Source organism: Zootermopsis nevadensis, unplaced genomic scaffold (genome assembly GCF_977971745.1).
Source record: "Zootermopsis nevadensis isolate Lab colony 2312 unplaced genomic scaffold, Znev_1.0 Znev_ptg000031l, whole genome shotgun sequence".
NCBI classification, from domain to species: Eukaryota; Metazoa; Arthropoda; class Insecta; order Blattodea; family Termopsidae; genus Zootermopsis; species Zootermopsis nevadensis.
Window position 1 is genome coordinate 4,151,138 of NW_028259163.1, and position 21,871 is coordinate 4,173,008.

Sequence of the window (21,871 nt, forward strand, 5' to 3'; positions counted from 1 at the left end):
AATATCCAAGAAAATTTTTATTCAATTGACTCTTCACCATCGTCAAGAAGTTTTAGATTTGATATAAAGTCTTTAATTTCAAAATATTTGAGATTTGGTGTACAGAGAACGGTGAAACTACAGAACGTGGTCTTCTGATTAAGTGCGCAACTATCAGTGTCTCGGAATAATCTACTCCTCCTATTACCAGTAATTAAATAACAGAACATATCAGTATAATGTGCATTCCTCGCTACGTTCGTCCGAAACGTCGGTAACCGCTTTCAAGACTTCACGGTATCTCACATCTAACAAAAAACCTACAATATATGTAATTATTTTATAATGTTTAATCACCGTACATGAGAACTATGTTACGTTTATGTTAATTTGTATTTTCTGCGTCGATTAGGCTTCTTAATCATTAACATAATTTTTCGACGTTTTCTTGGCATTATTCGAAATTCTAGAGCTTTAAAGTTTCTTGAATCCACCCACTGACATATTCTACCTGCATGTTTGTTCCGCCATCTATTCCTAGGTCTTCCCAGTCGACTCTTTCCTTAACAATACCCCGCAGCACTTTTGAATGTAATTATAATATTCCCCGTGATTGCTACTACAATTTTGTATATCTTAATCTTTACGTTCTTATACAGTAGACGGGAAGAATATTTTGAAATTATAAAACATTTACACATAAACAATTATAAGATATTGTAGGTGCGTCATATTGTGATTTTATTTAAAAATATTATTAAAATATATTAAAATTGTCCGTCAATCACAATAAAGTAATATAAGATAATTGAATGGTTAAAATATTATCCTTTGTTCCGTATCGAGTACTCGATTTACATATGGAACATTCTCGACAAGTGAAAAACGAAGAAATGATAAGAAAATTAAAAATCAGTAATTCAGTTATAAAGTTTATAACATACACCTGATGACGGCTCTATGAAAGGCGAAACATGTCGAGAATGTTCCATATGTAAATCGAGTACTCGATACGGAACAAAGGATAATATTTTAACCATCTAATTATCTTATATTACTTTATTGTGATTGACGGACAATTTTAATATATTTTAATAATATTTTTAAATAAACAATTATGTCGGTCTTATCAGAAAGTATAATTTACCTGGCTACTACTGATGCTATGATGATATTTAACGACGGTTTCGTGGTGTTAAATGTGATGTAAGTGTGATCATACACAAACGTGTGGAGAATACATATAATAAAGATAAGTTAATTTAACGGTTGTGCCTGAGTAAAACATGGAAAATTTAAGTCAGTATAACTTTTAAACTGACCAATATCGTCCTCATGTTATAGTTGGAATGTTAACTGTAGTTCGTAAGTCAATTAACAAGTAGATTTTTATTTGTTAAAGCAAGAAAGATACGTTCTTATCAAAACGATAAAATTCAGACCTTGTAGACTTTCGTGTAGGTTACACGAACATGTTTCCGATATAAAACGAAAATTATTAAGTGCATTGTTTTTAAGCTAACGCAAGACTGATTAATATCTTGAAGATAATGCATTTGATTTAAGAGAATTTCGAAATATGTACCAACAATATTTCGACATAATACCGCCAATCAATGAAATATTCACTTCAGTCGAGATGAAGACAAATAACATTAATTTAATATCAGTTTTTGATGAGTAATATGTAAATATCGGGAGATCACGGGCAATACATGAACTTAAGGAATGAAGGCCTTTGTGACGTCAATAATATCGAGGTAACGATTTATAGATCAGTATCCATAAAGTCTGGAGCCAGTAAAGTGGATATATATTATTGTACTCACCCAAACTATTCACTTAATATCAGCTGTTTATAACATTTTTGCACACTTTCTTCTAATATTCTAAAATTCCAACTTTTACCCCCCGTGTTCCTATAAAATTTTATTTTATATTTTAAATTATTTTATGAGTAACATCAGACATATCATTTTTATTTTCTAATAATACCCGTCAAGTTTTACGGGAATAAAAATTTCTTGTGTAGAATATTAATACAATGTATTACATAATTACCATTGAAAATCGCATTTGAAAGCAAGAAATTTTTAAAAGGATTCTCTAAAATTTTATTGTTTATAAATCAATGTAATACTATGTTATACATCCACCATTGTCTGAGGTATATTTGATTCATAAGAGGTTTTGAAATTTTCTACTCCGTTTTCAAATTATTTGTTGTCAGATTTACTATTAATTTAAAATTTTCATATTATTTGCTACGTTGGGATTTGACCCAAGGTTATTCTAATATTACTCTCATCCGTCAAATATTGAGACCGGGATTGGTTGTTGTCCGAGTCACTGTATGTAACTCCTTAAAACCCAGTGGTAACTATATATACCACGTGTTTTAAAGTTAAATAAGCCTCCTTTTGGCCAAGAGAATATATTTATGGTTTTCAAATAATCCTTGCAATAAACAGCGATTATTTCTGAAAATCAAGTGATCTTTGAAATGGTAAAATTCTCTTTTCTTTGCGGTACGGACTGAATTTTAAATATTATTTATTATTTGCCTGGCAAACCTTATAACTATAAGATGCTCTTTCTCGCACAAATTTTTCTTTGTTTCTAATCTTTTGCTTCCTACAATTAAAATATTGATAATATAGGATAGATCAGTGGTCTCAAACCTGGGGTACGCGAAGACATCTTAGAGGTTACGTGAAATTTAAAAAAAAAAGTTTTATGATAAACACTGAATAATCAGTAATGTAATTTATTTAATTTATTTTAGATGTAGATTATATACTACGTATAACTTGAATTATACACCAACAACTTTGGGGGTACAAAGTTCAAGAGAAATTATATCTGGGGGTACGCGAACAAAAAAGGTTGAATACCACTGGAATAGATCATTTTTAGCTTAAAACTGAAGAAGTAATTTATACAAATCAATCAATGCATATAATATATAAAAATCCAAAGGAAAATATTGTTTCGTGTTCAAACATGTTTTGAGATTGATATATTACAGATACGCCTGTATTCTGAAATACAAGCAAATAAACTATTTCCCTTGTGTTACATTGTCGGAAACATTGCAAACTAAACTAAAAAAAAAGAACTTCTCTGACCGTAGTAAGCAATTTATTTAAGATGCAAATATCTGAGCCTTACGCGATAGATTCTGAAGGAAATTTCCTTCTACGAAGTTTGGAATTCAAATGTGATGATATTCAACACATGGTTCTGAGAAAATGCCTGTGGATAAAGGGGTTTTTGTTTATGTGAGAACTGAGGTCAGCTGTATAAATTTGTGCGAGGATAAAATCTCATACAATGTTTACTATTCCAGAATTCCATTTTACGCTCCATCGGACATTACACTGGTTGACGTAATAATTAAATATAATACAAAATATGTTAATCATAATGTTTCTGGTAAATTCTTATGGAAATAAGTAGACTGATATGGGAGTTCGTGAGTAATTATTCGTATTCGGCCTTTCTCTTAGTGGAGATAACTAAAATTTGGTCCTTCGGATGTAAAGGGTTTCTAAATTACAAGACGACAGACAACTCAGTTTACGGTAGTTCAGAACACTGAAAGGTAATTCGACTAGGACAGATAACAACGAGATATATCGACAACCTCGCACTCTTTAGCCAGAACTAACTGGATTTATATCAAATCTAAAACTTCTTGACGATGGTGAAGAGTCAATTGAATAAAAATTTTCTTGGATATTATCCATCGTCTAGTAAATATAAAACGTAAAAACGACGTTTCGGAGATGGGACTCTATCTCCGTCTTCAGGAGATATTCCGGAGAAAATTTTTATTTAACTGGATTTAGCTAAATTGAAGGATTTTGACTAGACAGAGCAGTGTACTCAGGTACTCAATAGTCTTCAGAAGGTTTATAACCGTGTTCACAAGCTTTTGTCATCGGCCATTATATTAACATCAAAATTTCACGTGTTTTTATCTCTCCATGCATACAACGTGCCCCAACCATAACATCCGCCTTGATTTTATAATCCTAACAATATTTTACGAAGGGTAAAAATTATGATGCTCCTCACTACAAAGGGTTTTCCATTTCAATAAGTCTCCATCCCTCGTTTCAAAATTTTTCTAAGGACTCTGTTCTCAAACACAATCTATATTCTACCCATAATGTACAAGACAAGTTTTCACCCCCGTAACGGAAATCTGAAAGATTATTTTCAATCACTGCTTATGACATGCAAAAAATTTCCAAATAAATTTTATCCTGTGATAAAACACACTTTGGCATAATTACTATGTGTTAATATATTAAAAATAACTCTCATAAATAACTCAAATGGTGGATTACTATAATCGATATAAAATCAGAATGGTTTCAGAATAATTTTGTAATTGACCAATGCTGTGATCTGTAAGGGAATTTTAAAATGTTTCATAAATTAATATCGACAAATTTTAGAGCAACATTCCAGAAAATACTTTGATTTAGTTCCCAAATATTTCAAACCTTGGCAACAGAATTACAGACAACGCGCATCTCACCTGAAGACTAACTAACTAACTAACTAGATGGCTTACCGAACCCGAAGGTTCATTACCGAATTAACCAAAGCCCTCCACCGGACTCTGTCCTGGGCCAGCAAAATCCAGTCTCCTTCGACTCCTATCTCCCACAGATCCCGCCTGAGATTATCCTCCCATCTACGTCTAGGTCTCCCCAGAGATCTCTTCCCCTCAGGCTTCCCAACCAATACCCGATGCACACGTCTTGCCCCATCCATGCGCGGTACATGCCCCCTCGCCCGAAGCCTACCGAAAAATAACGAAATTGTTTGGCGACAAAGAAGAAATTTTTAACAAATTGCCGTAGTGGCCACTCCTTCCGTCGTATTATATGTAATCTTAAGTGCTACAATGTAGAGGATATTGAGAAATGGATTACATTATCATCGAACACTTTTTCGATAAACAAAACAAACACGTCGACACTTGAGATTGTGAGCTATTCGCGGAAATATTTGCAAACCACTCGGCGATATTAAATGCGACAAGAGTTGTATAAAAGAACTTAGTTCAGAGGACCAATGCAGATCGAAACATTCTTCTGAATATTTTACGCTGTCAACAACAAACGTGATAGGTAAGCATTGACTTATGTATCGATATATATCGATTGGGTGTCTTTGTTTTTACGTTTCTAGACCTAGGTTCTACCAAGCTGTCCATACAATAGTCACTGCTCATTCACTGGGGATAAGGCAACCAAAGTTTGAAGCTAAAATCTCATATAAATTCAGTAATTAATACACAGAACCTTACTTTAACGCCCGCTGTCCACCTTCAAGAATTCTTTGGTATAGACGAAAGACAAATAACAGATTTGAGGTGTGATAAATTTCTCGTATGATATTTCTTTCCAGATATGTCTCCCACATTATCCATGTTGATGATTCTCCTGGCATGCCTTGGAGCATTTGCGTACGCGGCAGATCTGTCAAAGAAATGCCCGGATGTCGACCCATGGAATTACACGGTTCTGTTATCAGACCCCACAGACTGTTCCAAATACTTCAGTTGCCACAGCGGAACGCCAATTCAACTACCCTGTCCACCAGGACTACATTTCAATGACAATTTGAAAGTCTGCGACTACCCTAGGAACGCGAACTGTGTGCCACGTAAGTTTAAGTTTTATTTTTAAGTAATAAAATATATATCACGCTGTACTTACTCATGTTAACATTAACAGAAATAATTTTCTTTAAAAAAGTATATACCAGTATGGTATTAGGTATAAAAATTGTATTCACCTGTCAAATCTAAGGAAATATTAAGAAATTGGTGAGACTAAACAGAAAATAGGCAAAATATTTGTGAAATTTATTGTACAAACAAGGGAGCATGTCATAAAATGTCCCTCATGCAAACGAAGTTGGTACGAGAATCACTTAGCCAGCGACCCTGGTGGCATTAATTAACACTAAAAGCCCGAACATTTACGAGCAAAAATGTGTGTACACAACTCAGTATCTACTTGAAGATTATTGTCTTCTGGGTTGTAGAGCCCTGTAGTATGGTAGAAGTTTACCAACGTTTCAGAGGTTCTTGCTGCCTCCATCATCAGGGCGGAGAGTAAAGACGTTTTTAAATTTCGGATTCACTGCCATAAAAACTTGAAATCCTACTCAGAAACTTGTTACCTTTAAACCTTTAAAGATTTTACCGGTCTATAGTTCTTATAAATGCCCTCGAATTAATTAAACATAGGTTATTTCACTACTCTATTTGGAACACATAACCAAGATCCTATTAAACAGAATTAATAATTTACTGGCTAATTAAAATAGTAGATAGGACAACGGTGGTCTAGCGGTTAGAACGCTGGCCTTGTAATCCTGGGGTCTCGGGTTCGATTCCCGGCGGTGCCCGAATTTATAACTTGTGTTGGGCAAGGCCGTGGTCTAGGCAACACGGAGTTTTCCTCCGTGGCATCCCAACAATTACTCCATTCACACACAGAAAAAGGCAATGGCAAACCACTTCTGGATCATCTGCCAAGAACGTATATGAACAGGTTCCAGTCCGAGAAAAGGATGGAAGGATCCTGTTCATATGGACCTGTCGTCAGACAGAACACTAAATAAATAAATAAATAAAAATATCTTAGATCCATTTTAAAATATCTATCATGGTATAAATTACAGATTCGTGAGTTGAAATGTAAAAAGTATAATGAACAATAAACTAGCATGACTTCGATAAAATTAAAATATTAGAATCTTCTTCATAACGATACAACTTCAATTCTAACCTTTTCGATGGTTTAGTTATTTGTTTTTACGATCTTCATGTCGAAACGATGTCACGTGATCATAAATAAGAGCCCTTATTAGTGGCGCTACCCGTGGTTGTTTGTAGAAATAAAATCGATATTTATCGTCATTCAACTTTCTTAAAGGTTAGACTCCATTACTGTGTATTAAACAAGAAATGTGAGGTTTTGCTGATATGTAAAGTGACGGAACAAAACATTAATTCCCAATATTGCGTACTGAAGGGAATAAGAATGAACGAATTTTAAATTCCGCCTTTGTAGAAGGAAGAAACATCTACATATAAAAGTCTATTCGCAAAATTTAAGCGTTTAAATATTCATGGGTAATACTATATAATTCCACACTCTGATACAAACAGTATTTCAACTATTAAAATTTTTCAAATTCATAGACAGTGTTCTCAGAAATTCTTTAGAAGTTACAACTCCATGTAGCAGAGTCCTTTTGAAGCAGACATCTACATAGCTACTCAAAAAAAAATCTTTCCGTTTATATAACACGGTAATTGGTTCATTACAGTATCCACAAAATCAATCAGTAGATACGACCTTGTGCTAACTAAATCTGTTACTTAATTCTACTGTTTTTAGGTTTGTTTGGGTATTATTCTTTTACTTTAATTAGATCGTATACTAATGTTAAACACGAAATAAATTTCTTTCAGTCTATAGCTGGAATAAATAATAAATACGCAGAGTCAGTTTACATAATTTTTCATCTGTAGATAATTTTTTAGCGCGACAGTACAACCCGACAGACTTACTACGTGTTTTCACGTTTGAAACATTTAAGAGGTTACTTCTCTGAACTGTGATAGAGTCACAACCAATAGATACTTTGACCAACTACAATCACGGTTCATACAAAATTACCAAGAACACTGATTTATAAATGTATTTTGGAAATATCTGCTTTAAATCCCTTTTTGGGTAATGGTTATCTTAAAATTTCCGAAAAAAATTTCAGTATAACCAGGCTACTACCGGGAAATATCTCCAAACGAAGCAATACAGCCACCTTTCAAATCCTTACCTACATTATATTTATTTTCATCTTCGTATTTTTAGGTTATAAGTAATATAAATGATAATAAATGATCTGAATCTTTCGAGACGACGTAAATCAATAAAATTTTCTCGGGTGATCGGCCACGTCAGGTGGGTTCCGAACCCTGATGATGGGGATATAGATGGCCCCCGAAACGTCGGTTTCATCGTTTAACCCTCTGACGCGGCTGACTACCCGATAAAATTGTATTGCATAAGTAACATGTCAGTAGATAAGTCCAGACGAGTTTGAAACCATTCTCTGTTTAGGCTGCAACGCTCTAGTAGATGACGAAGGTGGTCACTGGACCCCACAATCCTGTAGCTCAGGGTTTAACGATCAAGGATCCACTTGTAGCGTTGTGTGTAATAAAGACTACGAGTTGAAAGGAAGTGCCTTCGTCCAATGCACGGAGAATGGATGGAACAGTTCAAACGGGAACTTCATACCCAAGTGTTTACGTGAGTATTAGCATATGCAGAGATGATTCATAACACTTCAGTCATATAAAATGACAATGTTAAACACGTTTATAAAAAAAATCAAAATATAAAATTTAAATAGCAATATTATAAATTATTTAATTTATGGCAATACATTTTAGATGTAGTGACAATACTATATTCAATATCAGTCTCGAATTAAAATTTTAACTTGTAAGAAAATATTTAAAAATAATATTATTATTTGTAATAAATTCTATAATGGATTCGTCACAGAATGAATAATAATTCAGCAACTACACAAAAAAAGTTTGTAGTAAAACAAACTTGAAATGATCTTAGGTCGAAACTAGTTATTATGAGGGGAATTTTATAAATCGTGCGGACTATAAACTGATCTTCAAATTTTATTGTCAAATACTGGAATTTGATAACACAACAGTAAAAACGTTTTGATTACATTCTTATCTTTTTGCAGTCGAACCTCATCAAATTAATATTTAAAGGTCTAGTTCGTACCTCAAAGAAAACACAACACATTTGTCAATGTTGTTTAGGGAAATATTTGTTGTTTATTGTGAGAATCACACGAAACTTCTGTGTACAAAATTCAGATTTATTGAATATTAAATTAGATGGTATAGATAGTTACCAAACAGACTTTAGGATAACGATGAACAAATGTATTATTTTAAGATAACTCGTGACTCTGCTAGCAACCTAATGAAATTACGTTGTTATATATTCGTCATTCATATATTAAAATCTTACTAGCTACAAATATCCGTTAATACGTCTATCACCAACAATTTTCTGAAAAAATGGCTTAAAGTTAAAAATCAATGCAGATTAAATATGAAATAAAATAATCTAAAATCTTATACTCGTCAGTAATGCAAAACGAACGCGTCATGTAGAGAGAGTATAATAAAATACGGAAAATCAGTATAGAATTATTCATTTATTTTTCACAAAAGTGTACACTTAACACTACATTAGTCAAATGATGATATATGCGAGTAAATGACATGTTACACCAGATGTATTATCAATTGAAATATTAATTATTATAATTGTTTTAATTTTATACAACCAGCTGTGGACTGCATTGCCGAGGATCTCGAAGATGAACTGAACAAGACCCTGTCAGTAAATGCGGGACTACTATTTGTCCTGGACGAATCAGGCAGCGTCTCACTAGCAGATTTTATTAAAACCAAGGAATTTGTCAAGGATATAGTCACTCAGTTTCCGTAAGAAACATCATTATTATTAATCGTATGAAATATGCTTCTGTAACGATAAATTTCTTCGGAGGTTACTGATTTAAATCTTCGTTGGGATGCAGAGTATAACGACCCCTACTTTCAGTAACATATCTTAGTATCGTTAGGTGAATATCAGACCAAACCTTAATTTTTACTTGTTTTTATCAGTCATAATCATCCCACATAATTCGATTCCCGGCGGTGCCCGAATTTATAACTTGTGTTGGGCAAGGCCGTGGTCTAGGCAACACGGAGTTTTCCTCCGTGGCATCCCAACAATTACTCCATTCACACACAGAAGAAGGCAATGGCAAACCACTTCTGGATCATCTGCCAAGAACGTATATGAACAGGTCCCAGTCCGAGAAAAGGATGGAAGGATCCTGTTCATATGGACCTGTCGTCAGACAGAACACTAAATAAAATAATAAATATATAAATCTGCCAAACTCCATACTGAAACTAATCCTGTTTCGCAGGTTGTCGGCCAACCGCTCTGCAGGGGTAATTACTTTCGATTCGAGTTCCGTGGTAAGAATTAATCTGAACGAAAACTCAACAACTCAGTTCCTGTCGAAAGTCGACAAAATAGGATACAGAGGAGGTGGTACCAACATCTTGGACGCCCTGAGGAGGGCAATCATCGAAATAAATACCAACGCAGTACACAATCTGACTCTTGTCTGTGAGTATCCAAACCAATAAAATACTTTTTAAAAAGATTTAAACTGGCGTTTTTATCAGCAGAGCTATAAATGTTTAATATATACCATCGGGACAATGTAATTCTCAGTGGACTATGACATGTGATTTTAATAGTCTTTCAATACCGCAAGAAATTATCTGCCTTTAATATAACCCCAAGGTTCGATACCGTGTCCATAACTTTGCTATCCGCCCCTATCTTGACTGATATAAATTCAATGAATGTCTCAAAAACCTACCTATTTTAAGATCCATTCTAATTTTATTATCAAATCTACGCCTTCCAAGTACGAAGCAGTCGGTTCAAACCACTGAGCCATGGCGTTCGACTTTACGCGTAAGAGACGGGGCTAGGTCATCATTATAAGCGTTCATTAAACTTGCAGTTCTGATCACGGATGGAGTAAGCACCACTGATGGTACACCAGCAGCTAATGAGATAAAAAGCAAGAACAACGCCCTTTTCACGATCGGAGTGTCCCAGTCCAAACTATTGCACCTGGAATCACTTGCGTCTACCGGAGACAATGGAATAAAACATTTCTTCCATATTCGAGGTTACGACATTCTTGAGTCAATCGGGAAATATCTTAATCGTAAGTATCCCTCTTAATTAACCTACTTAGAAACCATAACAGAAAGGCAGACGCAGAGGGAAAATATAAGGAGAATTAAGAAACAAATATGGCTGTATTCTGGGTTGTATCACTTCACAGTTTACGATTTAAATCAACTATAAAGATAATTAGTTAAAATTAAGGTAAACATTATTTGTGACACCCAGTAGATGATGGTTTACAGAAAATAACAGAAATCCTAGCTGTTGGACCTCTCTGGATGAGTTACCCTCATACCAGGAGCCCAAATTTAATATTTTGTTTCCTGAAGAAGGAAGAAAATCCAGCTTACGAAACGTTACATTTTTTTTTCTACTCATAATTTATACGACTGATGACTGATTTTATAAATTACTAGCTAGTGCTCTGCTACATAACTCGAAGATCAATTACATCATGGTTTAACATGGCTTATCTTCGGTTTGCAACGTACTGTACACCGGTTAATCGAATTTGAGAATAAATTAATGAAATGACAGTGAGTCAAATGGATGAAGGCTCGCTGACATACTATTTAGAAGGGGTGTGATTCTAGGGGTGGTTTTATATGAAGACTGGGAGATGGTACGAGCAACTGAAAAGATGAATTAGCAAACACGTGTCAGTGCGTGGGACTTGACATGAGGATAGGTAATTAACTCCGTAATATCAAGCTCTAGACAAGTGTTAGCACGGGTTACGTAATAAAAATAAACATCTAAAAGCATTATTGGACCATGTGAATAATCATATATGACAAGAGACTACGTATATTGTAAGAACAAACTTACATAATAACACAATTATAAATATCAAAATCATGAAACGTAGATAAATCCAAGATGGCTGTCTACTAGGTTCCTGCCTCCATCATCAGGGCTATAGCCTTGATGATGGATGCAGTAAGGCCCTCTGAAACTTCTACCAGACTAAACGGCGCTACAACCCAGAATACAGCCATCTTCGGACTCACCGCTGTGAGAACATCCAAGTCATACTAAATAATTTAATTGTTAATACCTTTAATAAACGCCTGATAAATAAAATTAACTAATGGATTTTGTGGAAAAGTGTTCACGTCTATGGACTAGATTCAACTGTCTCAGAATATAATCCCAATGATTGTTTTTTTTTGTATTATATGACATTTCTGGGTTATAAACAGAAAATTTCTTGACGAGCTAAGAAATTTTGAAAGATTAAAGAGTTCGTGTAATTTTGAATAACCTCATACTTCGTTATAAAGTTCATTTCAGCGTCACAAATTATCATCAATCCTTCACGCCTTAACGTAATTTTCGCTATTACATCAAAGCCCAGGAGTAGCTATGTCTTTAAACAATTTAGAATGTGTCTGAAATTTAATATACTGCTACGATGGTAACTATGGTGACGACGCTTAAGGTACCAATTATAGTCATCTCAGTGAAGAATTTAGTCTATGAAATGATCACATCAACCTTAAAGAACATTTACAAATGAAAGACTCCAGTACGAAAAGTTACGCTCACATCAAATTTTAATAGAAGTTGAGAATAAATTCAAGGTTCCTTTTCTATTTTGATTGCTGATATTTTTTCACAGAGTAAGGAATAATATATTCAAGTGGATATTAGAAAAAAATCGGGTTAAATCTGCCCGTTGGACATTTTCATTTCAGGACAGGGTCCACCGAAGGGCTCTTGTGAACAGGATAATAAACCTTCGAGTTCCACAAAAGCTGGTTAATTTCTTAACTATATCCGGGAATATTTATGTCTTATCCTCATTATTTTTAACAACACACACTCAAGCATAAAATTCCAAGTTTAAAAAATCCAATTATAACTTTATCGCTCGTTCTTTCAAACTGCCACTGGGTTCCTCACATTTCCAGTGATATTAAACTTGCAAAAGTATTTGGCATCAATCAATTATCATCAATTGAATGTTACTTAACTTCTCAGCACATAACTTTTAAAAATGAAATAATTTTTCAGAAAATTCTAGTTCATAAAATTATTCCTAGAAATAAAATAAACACAAATATATTTTAATTAAATTGTATACAATCGCATATTCTAAAAGAAGATTGTACACATACACGATATCAAAATAATACGTAATAAAAACTTTGTGCCTATACATATTTCTGAGACCCTCCGTATTTACCACTAGGCTTTAAAGAGTTAATAACTTGTAGGCAATTAGTCTAATAGGCCTTTTGTTTATAAATGATGGACACATTAAATTACAACCAACCAACCAATGGAGAAATACTAAATTAATACTATCAAAGTAGTAATTATTTTTGAAATTTCTAAATGATATTTTCAGCTATTCTGACGCTTTCATAGTATGGTTGGTTGTTATGCAACATTTATGTTACGTTAAAATCTCACTGGATCGCTGGCAGTGTTTCGAAACCATTTGTATCCGACATTTGTAATGAGCATTATAACAACGAAGGATGCCAATTCTAAAATACTATTAAAGGATAAAATATTACAGCCATTATCACTGGCCGAGTTGATCCAAGTTTTGAATATTTAACTGGATTTCAAATTATTTTTTGTTTGTTAACATGGTAACAAGCTAATTAATTAGTATGTAAACATTTATAACGTATCAACGTGTATTATGCTGCACGTAGTGCCATCTGGTGACACAGTCCATTAATATTTTGGTAAATAATTCATAATTGAAAAATACATAATTTATTTATTACGTATAAACAATGTATTTTATGACTTCTCTCTTTACGTACTGTGAAGAGCTTGGCATACGGTTACAGATTAACATACACGGCTTACTGAAAAACACTTTAAGTCCTTAATTTTATTACATAAAATATTCCTTAATATTAATTACAAGTAACAGACAAGAACATAAATTTTATCTATTCTTATAAGAGTTATAACTTTATGTCTAAAATTTAAAATATGGGCGTATTTTTTCGGTAAAAATAACACAGACTTACTGAAACAAAAGACATAAGTGAAAACATAAAATAGGATAAATGTACACAAAGACGTGTTAACCCTCAAACCACAAACATCTCAGAGGTAAATGTTTTCAGTTCCAGCAAAAAGTTTCTTAATTCAAGACAGAGTTTGTTTAAACTGATGGAATATTATCAATTGACAATAACGATATTATTTTGTTTCTAGCACCTGCTGGATCTGGTGGTTCAACCGGCTCTAAGTGCAAAAGTAAGTAGCCAAATACATCGTAAAATATAAACATATCACTACTGTCGAGCTAAGAAAATATTCAGTATAATCCGAGATAAATTTGTGTCCGTTCACTACACTAATATTATTGTACTGTATCAGTTTCGAAAGTTGGTCTCCATCGTTTCGGCAGTTATTCCAGCTACCATCTTCAGGGACGATGTGTATTGATTGGTGATATTAGAGAGCACGCCGAAACGATGGATAAATTTCGACATTCGACACGCCTTATTACAGTGAACTCATTAGGAAAAATCTAAGGACAATTGTATTAGACCTAAATTTGTGCGTAACGTAAATAAAACAAATTAAAATTTGAGATTTAAATTATTTGTTTTTTGTAAATAGAAGAGGAATTTTTCATACGATCGTGAAAAGCAAAGATTATAAAATTATTACGTATTTAAATTAAATTATGATTTATTTCATGAACGGTATACTTTACCTTACCTAATACGTAATAAACTTCACGGAATGTCGGCGCTCGGGAGGTCCTGGGTTCAAATATATTTTGGAGGAGCTGAATAAAATTGAAAACATGTGTGATATAACTTCTCTGGGGAAATAAATAATACGTGACCACCCAAACACGAAACCCAGTCGCGAAGTTTATTTACAGAATTTTTGTAACACTTTAAACGCAATTGGCAGCTTTGTGTACCGTCTACTTTAACAGTCATTTAATCTTCTATTTGTGTTTATGAATTTCATCTGATTTTCACTTTAAACAGAAATTTTTTCTTTAAAAAGCTTTAACAAGTTGATATTTGAAATGGCGAAGTGAAAGCTAAATCTAAATAGTATTTAAAATATAGTCCGTACCGCAAAGAAAATACAACACTACAAAGAGTTTAATTAAATCACTCATGTTTCGTGTTTCAGCCATAGGAAATCCATTAGATTTGAATCTAAATTAAGTGTAATTTTTATTGAATAATGTTTTTTGTTTCAGATCCGTAACTCTTATGGTCTACCGGATTTAAGAAATGACTTTTTAGAATTACTTACAAAAAAATATATAATTTTTATACTTAAATATCCCAGTACAGTCAAACGTGTTCTTATGTATTTCTTTTGTTCTTTTAAGAAATGTTAATGGAATGTATATTACTAATGTAGTCCAATGTTTCATTTTATATGCATTTAAAAATAAATGATTTATAATAGAATGGTTCATTTTAATTTTATTTCTAGAATCCAAATGTAGAGATAATACTGCCAGCAAACATATTGGTATTTTTAAAGATAATTATGGTCTACATAAATAGGATTATCGGAATAATACGATCTGCATACCAAGTTTCATAAAACTCAACCAACTGATTCAGCGAGGGGGAACGTTATTACCAAAAATATAAAATACAAGGAAAAATAAGTTATAAGAATCAGATTAGAATTATAATAACAAAACATCCCGAACTGATTCCGTCAGTTCGCTTGTAATATTTAAGATTAACACTCATTTTAGGTCGACCTATTTACAATAAGATTAAGTAGCGATATCGTAAATCACATTAAAAGCAACGCACACCTAAAATATTCGAAATATCCAACAGATCCTATTACAAAACCAGTCGAAAAAAGTTACATTTGTACGATTTAAAATCATATAGAAATTACTCGTTTTAAAAGCACCACGAATGTAAGAGTGAAGTCATCGTATAATCGTGAAACGTCAACTTCTAACATCATGAAAAATTTATGTGTCACAGCGAATATGATGTCGCATTGTGTGATATTAATGTGAACGATCCTTCCATCACACTCCACAGGCATCCATCAGAGATAAGCTTGTCTTTTTAGAATTCCTACCAAAACAACTTAGTGTATTAGAAAAATTAAATTCGTTGAAAATATTACAGTTACTTAGCTGTTCAAAAAAAAACCCTTAGTATTGCGGAACAAGACAGTTAAACACTTAAAACATATTAACAAACATCTTTAAACCGTTATGTTCCCAAGCCAACTGAATCCAATCCAAATTTTTAAAAAAATATCTGTTTATTATTCATTTTGATATTAAAAACTCATTCACGCTTGGGGAAATTCACTATTTAGACAGCTATCAGAAAACCAATATTTATTAAGGTCATAATATATAGTTATTTCATATCATTCTGAGCCAGATTAATCCATTCATAACTTCACAACTTATTTATCTAATGTTTATTCAAATATCAAATCTAAAACTTCTTGACGATGGTGAAGAGTCAATTGTATAAAAATTTACTTGGATATTATCCATCGTCTAGTAAATATAAAACACAACTGTGTAGGAACCTGAAGACGGAGATAGAGTCCCATCTCCGAAACGTCGTTTTACGTTTTATATTTACTAGACGATGGATAATATCCAAGTAAATTTTTATTCAATTTATTCAAATAATTATCTTTCACCTATACGCGTACAGTTAGAGCAAACATGTTTTAAAGCCAGAAGAACATAAATTATTGCATAATTATGAAAAGCATCGTTCAGAATTTTACAACATTTTTTTCTACCTGCCACATCCAAAAAAGTGTACCAGAGGAGTTAATAATAACAAGAGTGATATATTTCAACATAATACTATTTGCAGACGGTTAACATCAAGACAAAGACGAAGATAATTTTCAAACATAACCTAGTTCGAGTAAATTACGAAGTAAACTAGTGTATAAACATAGCAGCACTATCAGCGCCTCTGTCGGAAGGGAATGAAAATAACGTAAGGTGTAACCTACATTAGTAAGAGGGCTTTTATACGTCACCTACTCCAATTCTGCGAGTACATTCTCTAGCAGCTGTTCACACAATTCCAAGAACGTTTTATTTAAATGTCATGTAGCTTCTGCGTTTACACAAAAAAACCCCGTAATATAATAATAGGCTGCTCATATTCTCTGGATATAAAAAAAGGTTGAAAGTAGATACTCTAATAAGTGTCACGAAGTAATAGGTAAAGCCGAGACCACACAATGCTCATTTATAATAGCGATATGGCAGTGAGACACATGTTCTAAAAACCTAAGATAAGAGGCAAGTTCTCACGTGAGGTTTTATATTCAAGTTAGCAAATAAATTCAGATACATAACGAAAGGCAAACATGCAGGCTTCGAAAAAGTTAAAAAAAAATCCATGGTAGCACAGATTAAAAAACAATAAACTATCGTAATAATAATTCAATTCTTTTATTAGAGTCTTTGCCATCAGCAAGAGCTAATACTGATTAAAATTAAATTATTTGGTTATTCCGTCAAATCACAGTGTATTTAAAATAAGAATAATTAAAATAATTAAAATATTATTCTTTGTTCCATATCGAATAATCGATTTACAATTGGAACAGTTACAACATGTTTCGGTTTTATTAAACCATCATCAGGTGTAAAATTATATTAAATTTAAAACTCAATTACAATTTTTTTTACAATTTTTTCTTAGTGTAGTTTTTTGGAGGTCGTGTCCAGATATTTTCATATAATGGATCAACTTTATTGTTTGAAGTGATGATTTTGATGTTTACATCGGTCTGTGAAGAAAATGATTCATAGAAACATTATTGAATATGGATGAATATAGAAAACAATTAAATAAATAAATAAATAAATAATATTATAAGGAAAGTAAAATAAAATAAACATACCAGAGATGAAATAGTAGACAACACAGTTGTGTCTGGAGGTGATTCAGAAGTAATAATTTAATTATTTTAATTATCTTATTTTAAATATATTGTGATTTGACGGAATAATCAAATAATTTAATTTTAATTTAATAAATCACAATATGACGCAACTACACTATTTTATGCTAATACTGATATAAAACGTTAATAAAACATAAGAAACAAAATAAAAGCAAAATTTAAACTAAAAACAAATAACCTATCTAGATCATCTTGCTGTTAAATATAACCTGATCTTCGTATAGGTTAAAAGGGTAACGTTATAAGAGCGGCTTAACTTATAATTGTTAATATATTACGTAACATTTAAAACTATCTATATATTTTGTTATATTTTTTTTTAAATTAAATTTTACGACATAAAACTACCAGTTCAACCTCAATCTATATAAATCCCTTAATGTGAGACACTGGCTTTTACATCAAAAACACAACGGTCAGAATTTTTTATTTATTTTAATCTTTATGCTTTTAAACGGGTACATAAATATAAATTATTTGTCTCCGCGCTGCGCGCCATTTGCAGTTCGATCTGCCATACATAAATTTATTACGAGTATAATCTTGTATAAATCTACGTCAATACCAATGCAATGATGTATGTAAAACAACGAGTAACACATTTGGGAAATAAATGTTCTGCAACGGGTAAAATATTTTCATTCTATTTATAATTTACACGTCTCGTCAAGTTTTATAATTCGTTCATTTTGATGATATTTCGTCGATGTATGTAACTGGACAACTTCGGATAAGCTCATTGCAATGTGTCTGATAGAAACAGTGATATTCTAGCAAATAATGATGAAACCCGCCTTCATGTAAACTATCTAAATGGGTCACAAACTGTGTCTAAAATGCGAGGGGCATTTTCCCTAGAAATGACATTTTTCTATCGACTTTATAAACAATTTCTACAATATACATAACTTAGCAATGAGAAGTCGTATGTAAATATTAGTGGATCTTTATGAAAACATTCATAACTTACATCTGCCATCAACTAACATCAGTTCACTGTGAAGTTATGAGTACTGTACTATTTCATGAACTCTTAAATCTGTAGATTTGGAAGAAAATTATGAAATATCTGTAAGTTTAAGTTACGTAATAAACATCAAGACGATATCTGTCTTCTAGGTTGTTACGCCAATAAGTCTGATATGTTTACCCAAATTATCACGGTAATGATATTAGAGACACAAAGCACCTCTGAAACGTCGGTATATATCTACCAGGCCACACGGTGGAACAACCTAAAAGACAACGATTTTCATACAAGCTTCAGTGCGATCCTGAACTGCGTAAATAATAACTTTATTGTTCCAAAGACATCTAAATAAAAATGTAATAGCCTTTATTTTAAAGTTTGATGTGTGAAATTTCTATCTCCTATATGTCTAGACATTAACTTGTTTCACGTGACATAGTCAACAGCTCGACATTAATCAAAGCATTCAAATTAAACTTCATGTAGACATAAATATTCCTTACATGTAAACTACAGCCATAATGACACGTACAGTTTTTTTTTGGGATAAATTTCGAGGCAACTATCAGATCCCGGCCCCCGGATAAAACTGCATGACTCACAGCCAAGTGCTACAGGGTGTCCCCGATATAAACCACGTATAAAATAACAAAATCAACTTACCGGTATTGTAGCAGTTCCTGCCGGGAGCCGAGAAGTGACATCTGCGTTTAACTTTATCAGTGAACGCACTGTATTTCACACAAAAATATCATATCTGTCTTCCCCCCTCTATGGTCCAAATATATTCCTTGCCAGTTTGACCTTAAATGCGTATAATTTTGTTCTTGTGATAATCCAAGCTCACACGCGTACAAAATAACAAGGAAAATAATGAAGTCAGTATAATAAAACAGAGAACTGATTACGAACAGAGTACAAGTATATAATTTGTAAACACAAAGAAGTTTTTATAGACGCAATAAATGGAAACAAATAAAAATACAAGTGACACGACCATCGCAGAAATATAACTCACTTGTGCAAGTAACTTCATATTAAAATTCGTCATAAACCAAAGAAAATAAAACGTAAGGTGTTAGCGGTGGAAACATATGACACAGATAGACTTCCTGGCCCACTCAGAAACTTCTAGAAACATTTATCACTGTCATCATCTAGGCTAGGTCGACTTTCACCTCTATCCACAAATTTCTACTATTTCTGAGATATAAGAAGCAAAATTCCGCTCTGACAGTCACCGTAAACATTTCATTTATCTTCTCAACGGTACTGTCCTAGAGATATTTACGAGGCTTGTCCTTAAAGTAAGTTTCCCTGGGGCCGTTTACAGAAACAAAACACAATTTCATGGAAATATTTATTGCAACAGATACAGCAAGTGTCCAGCTATTTTTCAACATATTCGACACCGGAATTGAGACATTGGTCATACCGTGGGACCAACTTTTGAATACCTGTGTCGTAGAAGTCTGCCGCCTGGGATTGGAACCACTGTGTGACAACCATCTCCGCCTCTCTGTCATTCTCAAAACGCTGACGCTGACCGGACAGGAATTTCTTGAGGTGTAGGAAAAGATGGAAATCACTGGGAGCGAGGTCCGGGCTGTAGGGTGAATGATTAAACACCTCTCATCTGAACTCCTGCAGGAGACTTGCTGTCCGTCGAGCCGTGTGCGGCCTAGCGTTATCACTGACCGCACTTCACAGTCGGCGGGAGCTGGAATAAGAACCTCCATCTTCAACAGCTGCAACGATGCTACTGTGAGAACGCGGGAGGTGCCGTTAGTGCATGAGCCATGCTATGTCATTGCTCTATCACGTACGCACAGTCGCTTCGCGCAATATAAGGTTTGCTAGCTGTGGGACGAGTGGGAAACTTACTTTTGGGACGCGCCTCGTATTATACTTCTTCGATTGCTATATCAAAAGTTGAGTTTATTTTCAGCTTTTAAATTTTTCTTACCTTAGCTCTAAAAAGACTTGATTGTACTAAAGCTGAGAGATCAGTGCTGATTCCTTTATTTATTTAACTACGCATTACGTAATGAGAGGATACAGTGATTAATGAACTTAAGAAAAAGTTCGTGAAAAGAATCCGACATGGAGACTAATTTTATATTTGTTTAGAGAAAACAACACGAATGTTGTAAATTACAAGCATATCTCACAGAAAATTAGTTTACATTTTGATTGTAGCGATCTGATTTAATAAATTTGGTGATTTAGGGCCAAATTATCTCAAGTTATAATCTCTATCAGAAAAACTTTGGTCCTGTTGGATTCTAAACCATGTTGTACAGACCTTAACTACGTAAAATAAAATTCTCTGCTGGAAATAACCATTAACCCTTTAATACTCAGTGGGAACAAATTGTATCATCTTTTTTAACAACAATTAAGTGTGCATTTTGTATGGGTCTTGTAAGACTCTCAGATTAAAAAGCGATAATTTCCTTAAACAGCGTTAACCAACTAATCCTTTCAATGATGAAGTGCGGTGTTTTCTTTGAGGTACGAGCTCAATTCTTAAATATTATTAATATGTATGAAACATAGTGTAAAGCTTCAGATACAATAGAATGATTTTTTTAACGAAACGAAAACTCTCACTATAGGTGGAGTTCATGTGAATTTACTTCTTAAATGTAGAAATTCCTTTAGTACACACAATTTTAGATAGACGCAAATCATGGAGTGAGAGTTTACGTGAGGGTAAGAGGTACAGAATTGAAATAATATTAAAATATATCGTAAATAAATATTCTAGAACGTCCGAAGAATTCTTGTGATTTATTAAATGGCCAATTTTTAGGTTCTTAAACACGGTTTATTAACTTCGCCTTCTCTAAACGGCAAATTAATTTATTCACTAGCTATCGACTTTACAAGATGGACTCTGTTCAAAGAAGTCACCTTCCAATATTTTCCTGACCGAGAATCGAATCCCTGACTTCCGTATAAAAGACAGGCATAATAACCATTTAAAGGTGGTTTCACGAGGGTACATTATTCAAACGTTTGTGGGCTAAAATCAGTGTTTAAAATCTCATCTAATTAGTGTATAAGTACCAGATTACTTGCGACTTCATAGCGCTTGGGGAGAAGTGCAATGTCA

At 33.2% G+C, this 21,871-nt stretch overlaps 2 protein-coding genes across 2 annotated transcripts in view; one reads left to right on the forward strand and one right to left on the reverse strand.

Annotated features, from left to right (window-relative positions):
* LOC110827047 (uncharacterized) overlaps positions 1-21,871 on the reverse strand; it is a 52,315-nt gene that overhangs the window by 23,252 nt on the left and 7,192 nt on the right. The gene's annotated exons all lie outside the window — the stretch shown is intronic.
* Positions 5,021-15,262, forward strand: LOC110827045 (sushi, von Willebrand factor type A, EGF and pentraxin domain-containing protein 1-like). Its single transcript, XM_087359252.1, has 8 exons — positions 5,021-5,126; positions 5,407-5,664; positions 8,139-8,330; positions 9,409-9,565; positions 10,060-10,265; positions 10,672-10,881; positions 14,031-14,072; positions 15,046-15,262. Exons 2-8 carry the CDS (start codon positions 5,409-5,411, stop codon positions 15,051-15,053), a joined length of 1,071 nt encoding a protein of 356 aa, XP_087215378.1. The 5' UTR covers positions 5,021-5,126; positions 5,407-5,408; the 3' UTR covers positions 15,054-15,262.

Coding starts and splice junctions, on each gene's coding strand:
- LOC110827045 (XM_087359252.1), top strand. CDS start 5,409: ATGTCTCCCACATTATCCATGTTGATGATTCTCCTGGCATGCCTTGGA. Junction 5,665..8,138: donor GAACGCGAACTGTGTGCCAC/GTAAGTTTAAGT, acceptor TTCTCTGTTTAG/GCTGCAACGCTCTAGTAGAT. Junction 10,266..10,671: donor ACACAATCTGACTCTTGTCT/GTGAGTATCCAA, acceptor TTAAACTTGCAG/TTCTGATCACGGATGGAGTA.